The sequence below is a fragment of the Pundamilia nyererei genome, unplaced genomic scaffold, assembly GCF_000239375.1.
Source record: "Pundamilia nyererei isolate P.nyererei 1_Seehausen unplaced genomic scaffold, PunNye1.0 scaffold00142, whole genome shotgun sequence".
Lineage (NCBI taxonomy): Eukaryota > Metazoa > Chordata > Actinopteri > Cichliformes > Cichlidae > Pundamilia > Pundamilia nyererei.
Genome location: NW_005187543.1, coordinates 1,476,656 through 1,490,729, shown reverse-complemented (window position 1 = coordinate 1,490,729; position 14,074 = coordinate 1,476,656). Strand labels below are relative to the sequence as shown.

The following is a 14,074-nucleotide window of genomic DNA, read 5'->3' as shown; positions in this document are numbered from 1 at the left end:
CACACACACACACACACACACACACACACACACACACAAACCATAATTTAACATCAATACCTGGACACACTTATGATTTCAGTAGCAAGGCATCCTTGAGGGAAACAGAAAAAAAAACTCTGAAATTTTACTGCATGCTTTGAATTGTAAAAAGTAGCGCCACCTGGTGGGCAAATATAAAAATTTAAGAGCGGTCCAAAATAAAATCCTAACATAAAGAAATTTGTTAGTTGATGTCAAGATGAATGCGGGATCAAAAATTTTATTTTCAGTGGGGCATTTTGGGGGGGGGGCTGAGGATGAAATGTGGAGGTTTTTGCGTCGCTTAGCCATTTTAAGCTAATTTAAGGAACTGAGACAACAATTCTAAAATTAAATAAATAAATAAAATATATTGTCTTGCAAATATGAGCTATGTTAATTCAGCACAGCCAAAATCGCATGAAATAAAAAGCAGAACTGCACAAAATGTTTTCCAGGGTTAAGCGTCGCTTCATTCTTGCAGATGTTCTATTAACACATCCCAAGGACTTTGCTACGGGCAGCAAAACAGACAGTCGTGTTATTGTTTTATCACTGTGTTTGATGTCCACATGATTCAGGAAAATTGGGTCCCTTTTGGACAATTGACGGTAGTTGATATGACAACTGAGAATTGGTCATTTTGCTTGCTCATCAGCTCTTCAAACACTCCATCTGTGTTTGTAAGAGACAGGAATAATTATTGCCTGCTCATATCCTCCTCAGTCTTTTGTTCTCCAGCTGGTGTCAGAATGTCTGCTTGTATGTAGTATGGCGCAATTACTCACAATCTCTCACTCCCATTCTCTCTTGTTAAAGGATAAAATAGATGCTGACTGCTTTTTTTTAGTTGTTTATAATCGAAATATTCTGTTTCTGCCTTGCCACATCAGTAGTCATTTTGAGCTCCCTCTGCTTAAATAACACATTCTTGATTGATTCACAAATTCCCTTTGGATGGAAAAGGCCTGCCTGTTTTCCCATATCTTTTTATGTCGCTGGCTAGCATCCCTGGGCCATGTCAGGATTTCCTCCGTCTCCACTCGTGTCTGTATAAACAGGTCATGAACTCTGTTTGTCTGTCCAAACAGGGCTTGGACACTTATCGCTCATTACACATAGAGAGATCACTATATATAGCTGTGTAAACATGCTGCAAGACTGTAAGTGGATAAGCGTGCGTAGGCATGAATGTAACTGGGGATATTTGCCCGGTGAGTTTCTCATTTTCCTGTAAAAGACATTTGTATAAAAACAGTGGCGCACAAAGATCTTCTTACATCTCATTTCCTCTGACTCAGTGTTAATGCCTCACCAGTCCACGGTTTTTAATAACTCAACAATATGGTCAGTGCCTTTTAAAAAGGTAAGAACAAAGCAAAAAACAGGGGCTTTTTTTTTCTTTTTTGTCCTGACAAAGTCCTGTTGAGAAAATTCACAAACGCAAATATATTATTTCTCTGTAAAACCAGCACTGTTGCTTTTTATGGAGGGATTTAGCATTTAGTAGTTGGGTAAAAATAAGACTGAAAGACTGAATGAACTTCAGTCCTTTGGATGAAGAATCCAGGTTTAAGCACTGCTGAAGTAGTGATAATGGTTATATTGGTAATGCGAGAATTAGGCTGAACAACAGTCTTTCTGGACACTGAAATTTCCATTGTGCATCTGTGTGTTATTATTTTTCTTTCCAAATGCAGAACGTACAGTCAGCTGGTCTGAGGAAAGGTATGAGAACACAGGAGATTTGATTCAATATGGCAGCGCAAAGCAGCTTTTTCGTGTTCATCAGAAATCTGTTTCTAGGGCGCCAGTTTAGCTCAGAGGGTGGGCAGGTGAGCATAGGTTGCAAGGCAGCAGGTGGGGTTTGAGTTCGATCTGGTGACCTTTGATGCGTGTCTTCCCCTAACTCTCTGTCCCCACCTTTTTGTCCACTCTCCACTGTTGCACACATTTTATAAAGGCAGTCTAAGTTTTTTTTAAAATGTGAAAATCAAGTTTGAATATTCTGTCCCTCCAAATCAGTGCTTGAATTTTAAATGGCATAGAAATGAACTTTTATTGTGTTTTGAAGCTGCATTACACTACTTTAATTTGTTTTTTAGCTTTATACCGTATACAAACCTTTTCATTTTAAGGGTGCAGTGCCACTGTGCATGTCTATCCACAGAGTTTCCCCTTACATATTCACATGGTGTCAGGTGGTGGTGTATCAAAGTTTATATATTAAAGTGAGATACTGAAGTTCAGATGGGTACAGTCATGTTTTTGCCATCACTGGATTAAAAAAAACATTCAGTATGCCTTTGGCGAAGGCTTTGAGGTGTTTTGAGGTCATATTGAGGTACACCAATGAGCCTTTTTTTAATACTTACTGTCCCCACTGTCATGCAAACATCTGCATTACAAAGGTAGCAGGTAGACCTGGAATAGCTTTGTCCTTGTCCTTGCATAAATAAATGGAGCCTATGGCATTTGGTGGCCTAGTGATTAAAATACAGGCCACACAAAGTCAGCATCTACAGTTTCATGCAACTCCTTTTTGTGCAAAAGTGTATTAGACCAGAAAAAGAAATGTTATTTGTAGTAATGCAACTTTGTCTGTGTTTTTAAAGGTCCAGTGATCGGCGAGTTTTTGAGCCAGTTAATGCCTCTTCTCCATAACTGCCTCCAACCAAACAGAGACCCAGAGATGAGGATGAGCATCTTCACAATGCTTGCAAAGTTGCTGCTGGATGCAAACAAAACACTGGATTCTCAGGGGTGAGAGTGACACGTGTTCACACTAAAGAACAGAACTCGGGAATGAGATGTTTCTGTCTGACGTTCATGAATATTTCACACTTAACAGCACGCTCATTTGCTGTTTCCTTTTTCATCCTTTTCTCTGGATGAGGTTCAGACTTTAAATTTCCAACTAATCAGTTTTAGTTTACACTTTCTGGATTTTACATCACTGTGTTCATTCAAAACATGCTAACAAGGAACCATAATTAGGACTGCATGCACAAAATGAGTAATTGTAGAAGTTGTTTGAGATGGTTGGTGATAGGATTCATATGTAATGATAATTAGCTTTATATTCACACCTATAAAAACAGAGGTTGCAGAGTGTTTTTGACACGCAATAGGAAAACGTCTGAGGCAACGGCCAATATTTTGGAGCTTTCAGTGTGGCCAGGATATTCGGAATATCAGATAATGTAAATTATCTAATATTCCAAAGGCCAAGATTTCCAGTTTCACATCTTGGTCGTTGTTTACTAGTGAAAATAATTTTTACGTGGGTAAAACATCATTGCGTGAAATTGTACTCCTTTTTCTCTCTACATGGACAGTTTTACTTGCATGCAACCAAGGCCTGGTCAAATGTGATTAGTCAGTACGACTCAAACTGCACACAGACAAGAAATATAAATCAGAAAGCTTCCACTATGTTTACATCCAGAAATCTTCATGTAAAATAATAAGGACAAATGCAAAATGCCATCCATCCATCTTTCCTCGCTCCCTCTACCGCTTATCTGGGCTAGGGTCTTTGGGGCACCAATCTCAGTGGGTTGATACCAAATCGTTCCCAAGCCAGCCGACAGATATAATCTCCCCAGCGAGTCCTGGGTCTTCCCTGGGGGCCTCCTCCTGGCAGGACATGCCTGAAATGGCTCTCCTAGGAGGCTCCAAAATGCCATCAAAAAAATAAATAAATGGATGAAAACAATGAAAAAAAGTCTAAACGATTCTGCCAGAACCGGGGATTTAAAAGAATCTCTGAATCTGTAAAACATTTCTCCTCAGGCAGGTAATTCCAAAGCCACAAGGTCATAATTTCTGCTCCATAGCTGGGCACCAGGCCCAGACATACTTTAATTTTTTTTTTTTAAATAAAAAAGTCATAAAAATCAATTGTAAAACAAACAGGAAGCCAATGGAGAGAAGCTAGGGTTATGTGATGTTGTCTGCTAAAATCAGTAAGAAGCCCAGTCATCCTGAAATTATAAACCACATTCCTCACTCACCATACAGACTGCAGGGGAGTCCCATTTGAGTTCAGATGGTCTCATTGGGAGTATTAGATCAACTAACGCTGATTAATTAATCACTTCACAGCTTGCCTGAAGCAAACGGCGCATGCTGCCTGAATCTCTTGTCGCTAATTTGAATGGTTATTGACTGCTTAAGGAGATATGAGGGGGTCTAGCAGGGATGTCTGACATCCACCCCCCACGCCAACACCACCCCAACAGGGTCCCCTCTGAGCCCTCAGCTGTGCAGCCCTCAGTATGGGCTCGGGGTTGCGTCTGATGGAATGCATTAAACCCGAGATCCTCGCAGCAGCTGCTCCCGTCGATCAGAAAGAAAACCTCAGACGGAGACATCTGTGTCGTGTGTAACTAATCTTAAAGCTGCAGTCAGAAAGTTTGTTTTGTTAATAGGAGGAAGAAACTAGTGCTAATCTTTGTATGGGAACACACTAGAAGTCCCCTTTGGCTCGAGTTGGCAGCGGCAGCAGAAGGCAACATAATGTATTTCAGTGAAAAGTATCACATAAACAGGAGGTCTTCTTGAGCCAGAATATTCTGCCATCTTTGCCAAAAATGTGGAAGTTGGATATTCAGCTTTCGTGAGATTTTTTGTTTTTTTAATCCATAATTTGGCATATCGCACAAAAGAAGTCTGTCTCTTCACTTCCAACGTGGCCACCTGCACTGCTAACTGGTTCACTCATCCCTGAGCTATATCTCCTGTAATCACAAACCCTCAGTATGACGGAAATCATGGTATACCTTCAAAAGGTTTCAGATTCATATAGTGTGAACTTAAATTATCCTATATGGGGCTTTGCCTTCTGCCAAAGTCCTCTCCCCTCATGATTTATGGACTGGTCTTGATGCTTGGCAGATTGCAGGCCACACACGCGCTATATGTCATCAAGAGCACAATGATAGTCATAGAGAAAACCTCTCGTCTTTGTTCTGAAACCAAAATGGCATAATGACAGCGCCGCTATGGAACAAGCTGAAAGGGAAAGTTTGTGTGCGTTCACGTGCCTTTCATCCGCACACGTTCATAACACTTTTGTTTCATGTGGATTTGTGTGTCGTGATTAAAAAGCTGAGTATGAAATCTAAGTAGAAGGTGTTGTGTAAGAAATGAAAGTGTGTGCCTCTGTTCTCCACCGTATGCGGCTGGACAAAATAATCTGAGTTACAAGGAAGACAACGGTGTGCTTTCATGCATGAACGATATGCAATAGATACGTCTTTAGTCTTAATGTCAGGTTTCAAGATATGAAACGGGAGGGAAAAAGAGATGAGCTCTTTCTCTTGTTCCAAATGTGGTTTCTTATCTTTTTTTTGATTGCAGATAAATTAGTAACATGAAAAAAGAATAAACTGAGCTGTGCTTTTATCAGAATTGACCCTGTAATAACACATTATAGAATGAAACAAATGACAGGGTAGTTGAAATGAATATTGCATAATAATATGGTTAAATTCCAAAAACCTTCCAATACACCTTCTACTAGGGCTGTTCGATATAACGATATATATCGATGACGATATAAAAACGTCTATTGTTTCATTTTACGCCATGGTTTGTTTTGTGGTGTCGCAAAATAAACTGTTTACGGCAATATTTTTTCATGGTTTTGATGGTCACTGTAGTGGCTCTATTAATTTCTTAAAGTTCTCTCTTTCTCTTATATTTTATATAACCACACTACAGATGGACAAAGCGCCTGTTTTTATGCGTTGTGGTTAGCAACAACGGCGGTAACAGCATTGCGTGTCTGCTTATTTATGTTCCGCATAAACCTTTCACAATAAAGTCCTAAGATCCTGTTGAGACTTTCCAAAATAAATGGAATCACGCGAAAGAGCAGATTATTTACGGATGAGAATTTAAAAAAAAAAAAAGAGCCGCCAGGTGCTAAAAAATAAACCTTAGACTCAAACGTTAGAACAGGCTTTTCCCCGCAGCACGCCGTGTAATAAATACTCACAAAGAAAACGGCCGCCTTTACAACTTATGTCTAAAAATGTATAGTTTCACTCGGAGTTAAAACACTCCGACATGACTCGCAGCTGGAAACGCTTCCCGCAAGTCGAACTGCCCGAGATTCACAGAATTTACAGAAAATGTTACATTTTTGTGATTTTTATATCGTTATTCGGACGATAGAATTCTTTTATCGGGATATGAGATTCTGGTCATATCGCACAGCCCTACCTTCTACCATGACGCCATCATTTGGGCAAAAGTGCTGGGGTACCTTCCTACCTCAGCCATGGAAGCCCATGGCATGAAGCTCCCAGTGCAAAGTTTTTGTGCTGATGTTAATGCCGGAGGAGGTTTGCAGTTATTGAGTCAGCAGACAGTTGGTGAATTTTCCACATTCTGCTCCTCAGCACTCAGTGACCCCGCTCTGTAGCTTTACATTGTCTGCCACTTTGTGGCCGAGTTCCTGTGGTTCCTAAACACTTCCACATTGCAATGATAGAACTTACATTTAATTGTGGAATATCTCAGCTGCAAGAAAATGTACAAACTAACTTGTTGCTACAGGGGCGTCCAGTTGCATTACCATGCTCAAGTTCAGTGAGCTCTTCCAAACAAGCTATTTTTTTTTTGACAAATGGTTGAAAAGGCAGACTGCATGACTACCTTGCTTTTATACACTTGTTGCAGTAGGGCTGAAAACACCAGATTTCAAGATTAAGATGTCCAATCTTGTTGTCCACATTGTGTATGTGCAATGATGATTTAAAAGACCCAAAATCTATTTGAGGTCTGTGCACTGCATAAGACCAACTACAGAAAAAAGCACAGTCTGAATATGGCTTTTGGCATCACATGAGATTCAAAATTCACTTCTGTTTAATCCAGTGATGTAGGATGACTGCAGGTGTGGTCTAGAAAAACAGATTAAAAATAGAATGAAATCTAGTTAAATTCATATGATTTTATTTAGGGGAAAAACAGTCAGTAGTGTACTTCTGTTAATGTGCCAATTGATATATATTAAAATAATTTCAGTTTCATTTTTCATTATTAATGATTGATTTAAGTTGTTGTGCAATGTGGAGCATGCCAGAAAATGAACCACTTGACCTTTTTTCAACTGCATCTGAAGGCTTTCATCTGATTTAAATAAACCTGTAATTGAGTAACGTGTGGAACCATGGGGGTTTGTAAAAAAGACCAGAGTTTCCTCTTGGATCACTTAATGTATGCTGAAATGTTACTGTGGATTTCTTTGTCCAATGATGCCCAGGAGATTTGTTCCCTTCCCCATCTTTGAGACCAATTTTCTGCTGTGCTGTCTTCTGAGTGACACTTAGCTCTGAGAGATTGCTCAAGTACATATAAAGCCATTAGGTATACAGTCAAAATTACCTAGCACTTGCGTGCACGGGTGTGCATGCATACAGATGTGTAAGTACAACACAAAATCTTGCTTCCCTAACCACTTGACATCATCCTTGTAATGTGGGAATATGTCTTTCCATCCTCTGGCATCCCTCGTGATGAGCTGTTAAGGTGACTGAGCCCATCCAGCTGCACAATTCTTGCTGTATTTGCGACACACAGTCCCCCTCTACTGGCAGGGAATCGTTGCAACACTTTAACGCATGTGGCATATGACAGGTTAGTGGCATAAGCTGAAGAACCAGTGGCCAGTGCTGGTTTGCAGTTAAGGGCATTGCAGACTGTGGTATGGATGCCAGAGGCAGAGAGAAGTGAAAGGAGGATACCCAGATGTTCTAGTCATTGCGTCAGGCTTTTTCTCCACTGCTGCCTTCCTCCCCCTTCTGCGTTACGACAGCGAGTGTAGGACTGTCCATGATATTGATGGTATAGCTGTAATGCTGCAGCAGTCATGTTACATTTGCACATCATCAGAAATGTTTCGGTGCTGGCCGGTTGCTGTATTGTACATAAAGCAGATGTTTTCTCTGTACTCCTGCTGACTTATCGTGTCTTTTTCCCCCCTTCCTGTGCGTCATCCCAGGCGTTTCCATGACGATTCAGAGAGGTTTCTGAGTGACATCCTGCTTCCTAACCTGGTGTGGCACGCAGGCCGCATCGCCGCTGCTGTCCGCACCTCTGCCCTCAGCTGTCTGCTGGCAGTGCTGCATGGAGGTGCCATCACACCTGGACAGGTATTTACTGAAGGACATCAGCAAATCCATCACATGTATAGTATGATGCGCACAGTTTTTTCTGTTTCCACCTGTGCAGAGTGACTCATAAGCACTGGAGGCACATACCGGATGTGAGCTCCCTCCAGCACTTTTGATCTCCAATCTGCAGGAAAAAATTTTTTATTGACTCTGTAAAGGAAAAGATGTGGTAGTGCATTCCTGTAATCCATCAGGGCTTGACATTTACATCAGATTCTCTGTTTTGTCCATTTCACATCAAAATAGACTGTCCCACTCGGCCTTTTAGGAAAATATATTGTCCGCCATCTTTCTCTCCTTGGCTGAAAGAGTTGGCCACGGCAGGTAGCAGGTGTACGCGGGGGCAATCGGGTTCACATACCTTTGTCCCAGAGGAACAATGCTTCCACTGTTCTGGGCCCTTGTTATATGTAGGAACTGTCACCGGAACATGCCCTTGCACCTGCCTGCCGGAGCGTGTGCCGAGTTTACAGTATGTGCGTTCGCACAAGCACCCGCACATCTGGCAGTACTTGCCCTCACGTGCACAGAGTGACCATTTTAAACTAGCTCAAGCACCTGGTCTTTTCAGACATCTTTAGCTGCAAATATCTGGGGTGGGGCGGTGTGAACGTAGGCGTACGTGTCCACGATTGCAGGAGCGGAAAGCCTCGAAAAGAGAAATTTTGGGTTTGAGTTGAACAACACATTCAGATCGATGCGAGAACAGAAAGCCATGTGTGTTTTCCACAGGCGACTCGACAGCGACTCGTTTAAAAGGACATTGTTTCCTCTCTGCTCCCTGTGAAAACAATTAGCAGCTCCAGTTGCACTTGGCACCGTCAGATTGTCACTGATGTAATGCCGGATCACTTCTCTGCCAAGTTTTCCTCCTCTTTTTGACCCCCCTTCCTTGCTCTCTCTTTTTTTTTTTTTTTTACTTTTTTTTATTGTTTCGCCTGCATGGTTTCGATAGCAAACAGACTGGGCGACAGAGGTTTTAGCCATCACTTCTTGGAGCCTCACCTTGTTCATCAGTCTGTTTCTCTGCCGGTGTGATTAAAACATCAGTTCCTGCTGGACTCGAGCTCAACGTGATTGTGAACTCATCCAAACCTGTAAATGCTATACTTCAGGTTGATGTTTCGCAATTTAAGCAAATAAAACCTCATGTGGTGCTGACTGACCCCTAAATGAAAATGGCTTTGACATCTTATGTAGAGATAGAATTTCTTTCTTGGTTGGCTTGCATTTTAGAAACGATGTAGTTTGACCCCCTGCCCGTTCTGTACGCAGCTGATCAGTCTGGAGGAGAGGATGCGTCCCCTGGTGTTGTCGGCCCTGGAGGAGGACTCTCAGATGAGCCGACTGTTGGCTTGTCGCTGTCTGTGTGCCATACTCAGACTCACAGGAACCAGTTTGCACCACGAGGCTCTCAATAAGATTTACCCTGGTAAGTCACAGTGTGCACTGTCATTTTTTGTGAATGCAGTTCAGGCTCGATTCAAGTCATTTTTATTTATATCGCACCAAAACTGTTGCCTTTAGGTGTTTTAAATTGTAAGGTAAAGAGCCTGGAAGAAGCCAGTATGGGTGAAATATGTTCTTTCTTTCTAGTACCTGTCAGTACCTGACATTTTGCATTATAAACCTGATGTAGTCAAAAACATTATTTATTTATTTATTTATTACCACAGAGCTTCTGAAGCGTCTGGATGATAGCAGCGAGGAGGTGCGCGGTGTGGCCCTGCAGGCTGTGGGGCTGTGGTTTTCCAGCCTGACCAAAGACTACAACCCTGTGCTCTGCGGTGCTCATCTGCAGCTTCTCTTTCAGCAGCTGCTCCTGCACCTGGATGACCCTGACAGTTCAGTGCAGGACCAAGTGCTCGGTAAGACTGGGTGGGGTTTAGAGACTAGGACAGAGTGTTGATAGCAGGACGCAAACATGCCCTCAACCTGCTTTTTAAAACAAATAAAAAATATTTAAATTTGACGTTTTACTGCTGTAGCTCCTTCTGGGTCTGCACTCTTAATCCAAACCATAACTCTTGACGTACAATGACAAACTCTCGTACAGCTTGTTTTTTTCCTTGACATCAACAGTCCCTGATGCTGTGAGAATAGTGCAAGACTGTAACTAAAACTCATTGGGATACATTAAGCGCACCGTTCTCAAGTTGCGTGTGCGCTGTTTGGTTTCAGATGATGTGCGACGGATCTTACGATCTTGATTATCTGAGAAATATGATGGTGAGTGTGAGGCAGTGGTGAAAGCACAGTTTAGGTGTGACGCTCTGCAGATCAGCCCCCTGTGTCCAAAACACTCAGACAGGGATAAGAGGAATTTGGGGTGTCTTCTATCAAACGTTAGACTGTGCTACTGGCAGTCGGCCAGTGTACCCTCTGCTCCCTTTTTCCAAAGCTTACCATTATCCCTCTTTTCCACACAGTTTATCACCAGAAGCAGCATGTGCAATTTCCCCTGTCAAAGTATTTTAAGACCATTAAGAGCTGGGCTTTTCTTGGGCTTCAGGGGTTGCAGATAAAGACCTCCCCACCTAAGATGTTCATTTCACAGGTTAAATATGTGAGCTTTAATGTCTGTATATTAACTCCCTCCTACACGCACAGGAGTGTGTGTGTGTGTGTTTGTGTGTGTGGTGTGCCTCTCTGCTCAGGATCTCTCTTCTCAACGCTCCCACGAAATGAAAACCACATTCAGACCACTCTGCCCCTCGCCACCTTTTCACATCTGCCCTCACATCCCACTTAATCCCTTCATCTTTTATCTGTCATTCTCTCTTCCTCCTCCTCGTGCTCTCTGTTGTCCACAGTGGCTTCACGGCTGTGTTTTATTTACGTATCAGTGGAAAGTCTGAGCACATTTTTTTCCCTCCTGAACTGTCTAACCAAGCCTCTGCTCCTCTGGACTTGCACTCCCTCCCACTCTCATATGGATGTTAGCTGTCATTGCTTCTGACAGGACGCAGGTGAGTGCTGATGCCTTTGCCAGTGATGAGCGAGAGGGAGGCCTCGCTAAGGGACCTCTCTTTCTTTCTCTCTCTCTGGGTTTAAAAAAGAAGCATTTTCATACTCGCCAGATGCCGCCGAAGCCTCAATACCATGAAGCCTCACACTTAAGAGGACTTTACAAAGACACTGTTTGTTTCTGTGATGGAGACTTACTATATGCACACCCACATTCAGTGTTTTTTCTTTTCTTTTTTTTATTGAGAGCAGTTTCTGTGTTGTATTTATTTTTTTAAGGATCTCCTTGGTGGGTGGAAAAAATAATGGGATTCCTCTTGGCAAGGCTAGGACGTTCGTTTAGCCGCACTTGTGGAGGTGGAGCATTAGGAAGAGCGCTGGCCTGGATCTTGCTCACTTTCTTTAAAACTGAGAGAAAGATGTCCATGGCCTTGATTCTGTTTGTTTCAGTTTAATCATGAAATGAATAATTGAGGATGTGGTTACTGTCTCAACTTATCCAGGACACGAAACAGTTGCGTATCTCACACAATGGCAACAAATCCCATGAAAAGTCCCACATCACTGTTGGGTTTATTCTGCTAGCAGTTAGTACCTGCATAGCCAAAGCCTGTTAAGTCTTTACTCCGTGTCTTAGATCTCTGTGTGATAGATGAGTCACACTGGGTGAAGTGTTCCTACATTTTCCTTGGCCATGAGACTCTGATGCAGCACTCACAACTACCAAAAAAGACTGTTTGAATGAAATTTATAAACAACTGCTGGTCTTTTCAATGTATAAAAAAAGCATCAGCCCTCTTTAACATTATTGGCTGATTTTAGGTCAACATACTGTGACAGACAATAGATTTTTCTTTTAATTGATATTTAAAAGTTTAAATATCTAGTTTAGTTATTTCAGCTGAAACCAGTGACTCTCACACTGGGGTCATCCATCGTTGATGCCAAAAAGTACAGTGATAGTTTTGTTTCATTGTGTGGGTTTTGGTTTTTTTTTTTCTTCAATTCAAGTATTCATTTACCACATTGGCACAGTATTAGGGATCATTTTCATGCTGAAAAAGGAAGCTGTAGCCAATCACGTTTTCTATACATGATGGGTCAAAATCCGATTGTACAAACGCATAATTCCAGTTTTTCCGATGGTTCACCCAAAGGTCCAGAGGCACCACTCAGGTCCTGTGTCAGGTCTGTGCTGGATATTTTTTAAGACTTATTACATCTTCTTTTGTCCTCCACTTGTCCAGTTTCCTCAAATTTATTAAGGACACAATGCACACCAGTGCCAAAATCTAGGGAGTTTTTGGCTAATAGCGCTTTGTAAAAACACCTTGTTGATGCAAAAATGCTTTTTGGCCAACTGCATTATCGTTGGTATTTTTCATGTATTCAACTAAAGAAATGGTAACAAATTATCCGTTTTGCAACAGGCTGCCAGTAAAAAAATTCCCTTAAGATACAATTTAAAATTGTGTGTTATTTATAGACACAACACTGGCTCCTTGGAAGCAAAATTTGAAGAAATGAGGGGTGGCACAGGACTTTTGCACATTGCTGTTATAAATGGAAAAAATGAGGGACATTTACACAAACAAAATAAACATATTCCACCTTCACCCGTGTTATCTTTTCAATCCAGATTTATTTTCTGATACAATTGTGTAAAATTGTGTCACGTGTGTCTGAAGCATTTAGGCTGAAAGGGTTTGGAATACCAATGGTTTGAATGGTACCTAAATGATGTTACAGTTTTTGGAAATTTCTCAAATTTCCAAGAGGCTCCAAAGTGTTTTAGAAGTGCTGAAATAAATGACACAAGAGCATTAGAACGTATTCTTTTCAGCAGATGTGCCTCAAGCAGTTTAAGTATATGGTTGTGAGTCGGGCTCTTCAAACTGTGCTCAGAGACTCTTTGTGGAATACACGACCTCGCGTCTCGCTGAGTGATCTATATCTGACAGCACCCATAACCAGCCCATATCCTGGTGGAAGCATTCCTCCCTCTCATGCATGGCTCTGTTTGAAGCTTTCTTTTTCCCACCCTCTGTTTTCCCCTCTATCTCTCTCTACTTCTTTCTTTAATAGCTGATCCCATTCTTACGCTTCTTGTATTTCAAACGCATATCTGCGAATTGTCTTGATGTCTGCAGCATGTCCTGACAGAATGATGGACAACACTCCCATCCCTCCTTCTGTCACTGCTGGCACGGGCGTAACTTGCTTCTCACAAGCCATCATTGTTCTCTTTTAATTCAAAGTCCCGCCTCTCCCCACCACATCCATCCCAACTGAGTACAGGACACACAAAAGCTAAGAATCCCCTCAATCCCCTTGAAGAACAAAGGTGGGTATCAAATGATTAGCTTACATGCAATAACTCATCCAGTGTGATATTCTGTCACCACTGAAACAGCGCTTTTGCATTGTTGTTTGTGGAGTGTTTACCCACTGGGACAGCAATAGAAGTAATTCAATATACCTGGAAAATCAGCACAGCGTGTGGGAGCAATCGAGGAGAGGATTTTAACAGTGACTTATCGCCTCCTGGTGGATTTTTTTTTTTTTTTTTTTTTTAAGGATCTGCACACTTGGCGTCTATAATATAGTTGATCGCTGCCACCTGCTGGTGTGCTCAGTCCTTTAAGCGAATAAGAATGTTCAAAAAAGCTGTCATGGAGGTCTGTATTATCTCCAAAAGGGTCATTTGATTTACAGTCAGCAAAAAACACACAATCAACAAGCAAAATGCAATAAATAGCGTGTTATTCACAAGACTAATGGCAAACTTCTCTGAGAAAGGGTGGCTAGAGTCATCCAGGATAGGCTGGGCCTGTCCTTACCTTGTACAGGTTATGAAGATGATTCAGGGTCACACCTGCAATTTTGCTACACTGTTGCTG

General features: G+C 41.8%; 1 protein-coding gene across 1 annotated transcript in view; it reads left to right on the top strand.

Annotated features, from left to right (window-relative positions):
* Positions 1 to 14,074, top strand: part of dnaaf5 (dynein axonemal assembly factor 5) — a 29,616-nt gene that overhangs the window by 14,131 nt on the left and 1,411 nt on the right. Inside the window, exons 9-12 of the mRNA XM_005744375.1 lie at positions 2,637 to 2,784; positions 8,036 to 8,186; positions 9,483 to 9,639; positions 9,884 to 10,075. Coding sequence (XP_005744432.1) covers positions 2,637 to 2,784; positions 8,036 to 8,186; positions 9,483 to 9,639; positions 9,884 to 10,075 — 648 coding nt within the window. The remainder of the gene's footprint in view (positions 1 to 2,636; positions 2,785 to 8,035; positions 8,187 to 9,482; positions 9,640 to 9,883; positions 10,076 to 14,074) is intronic.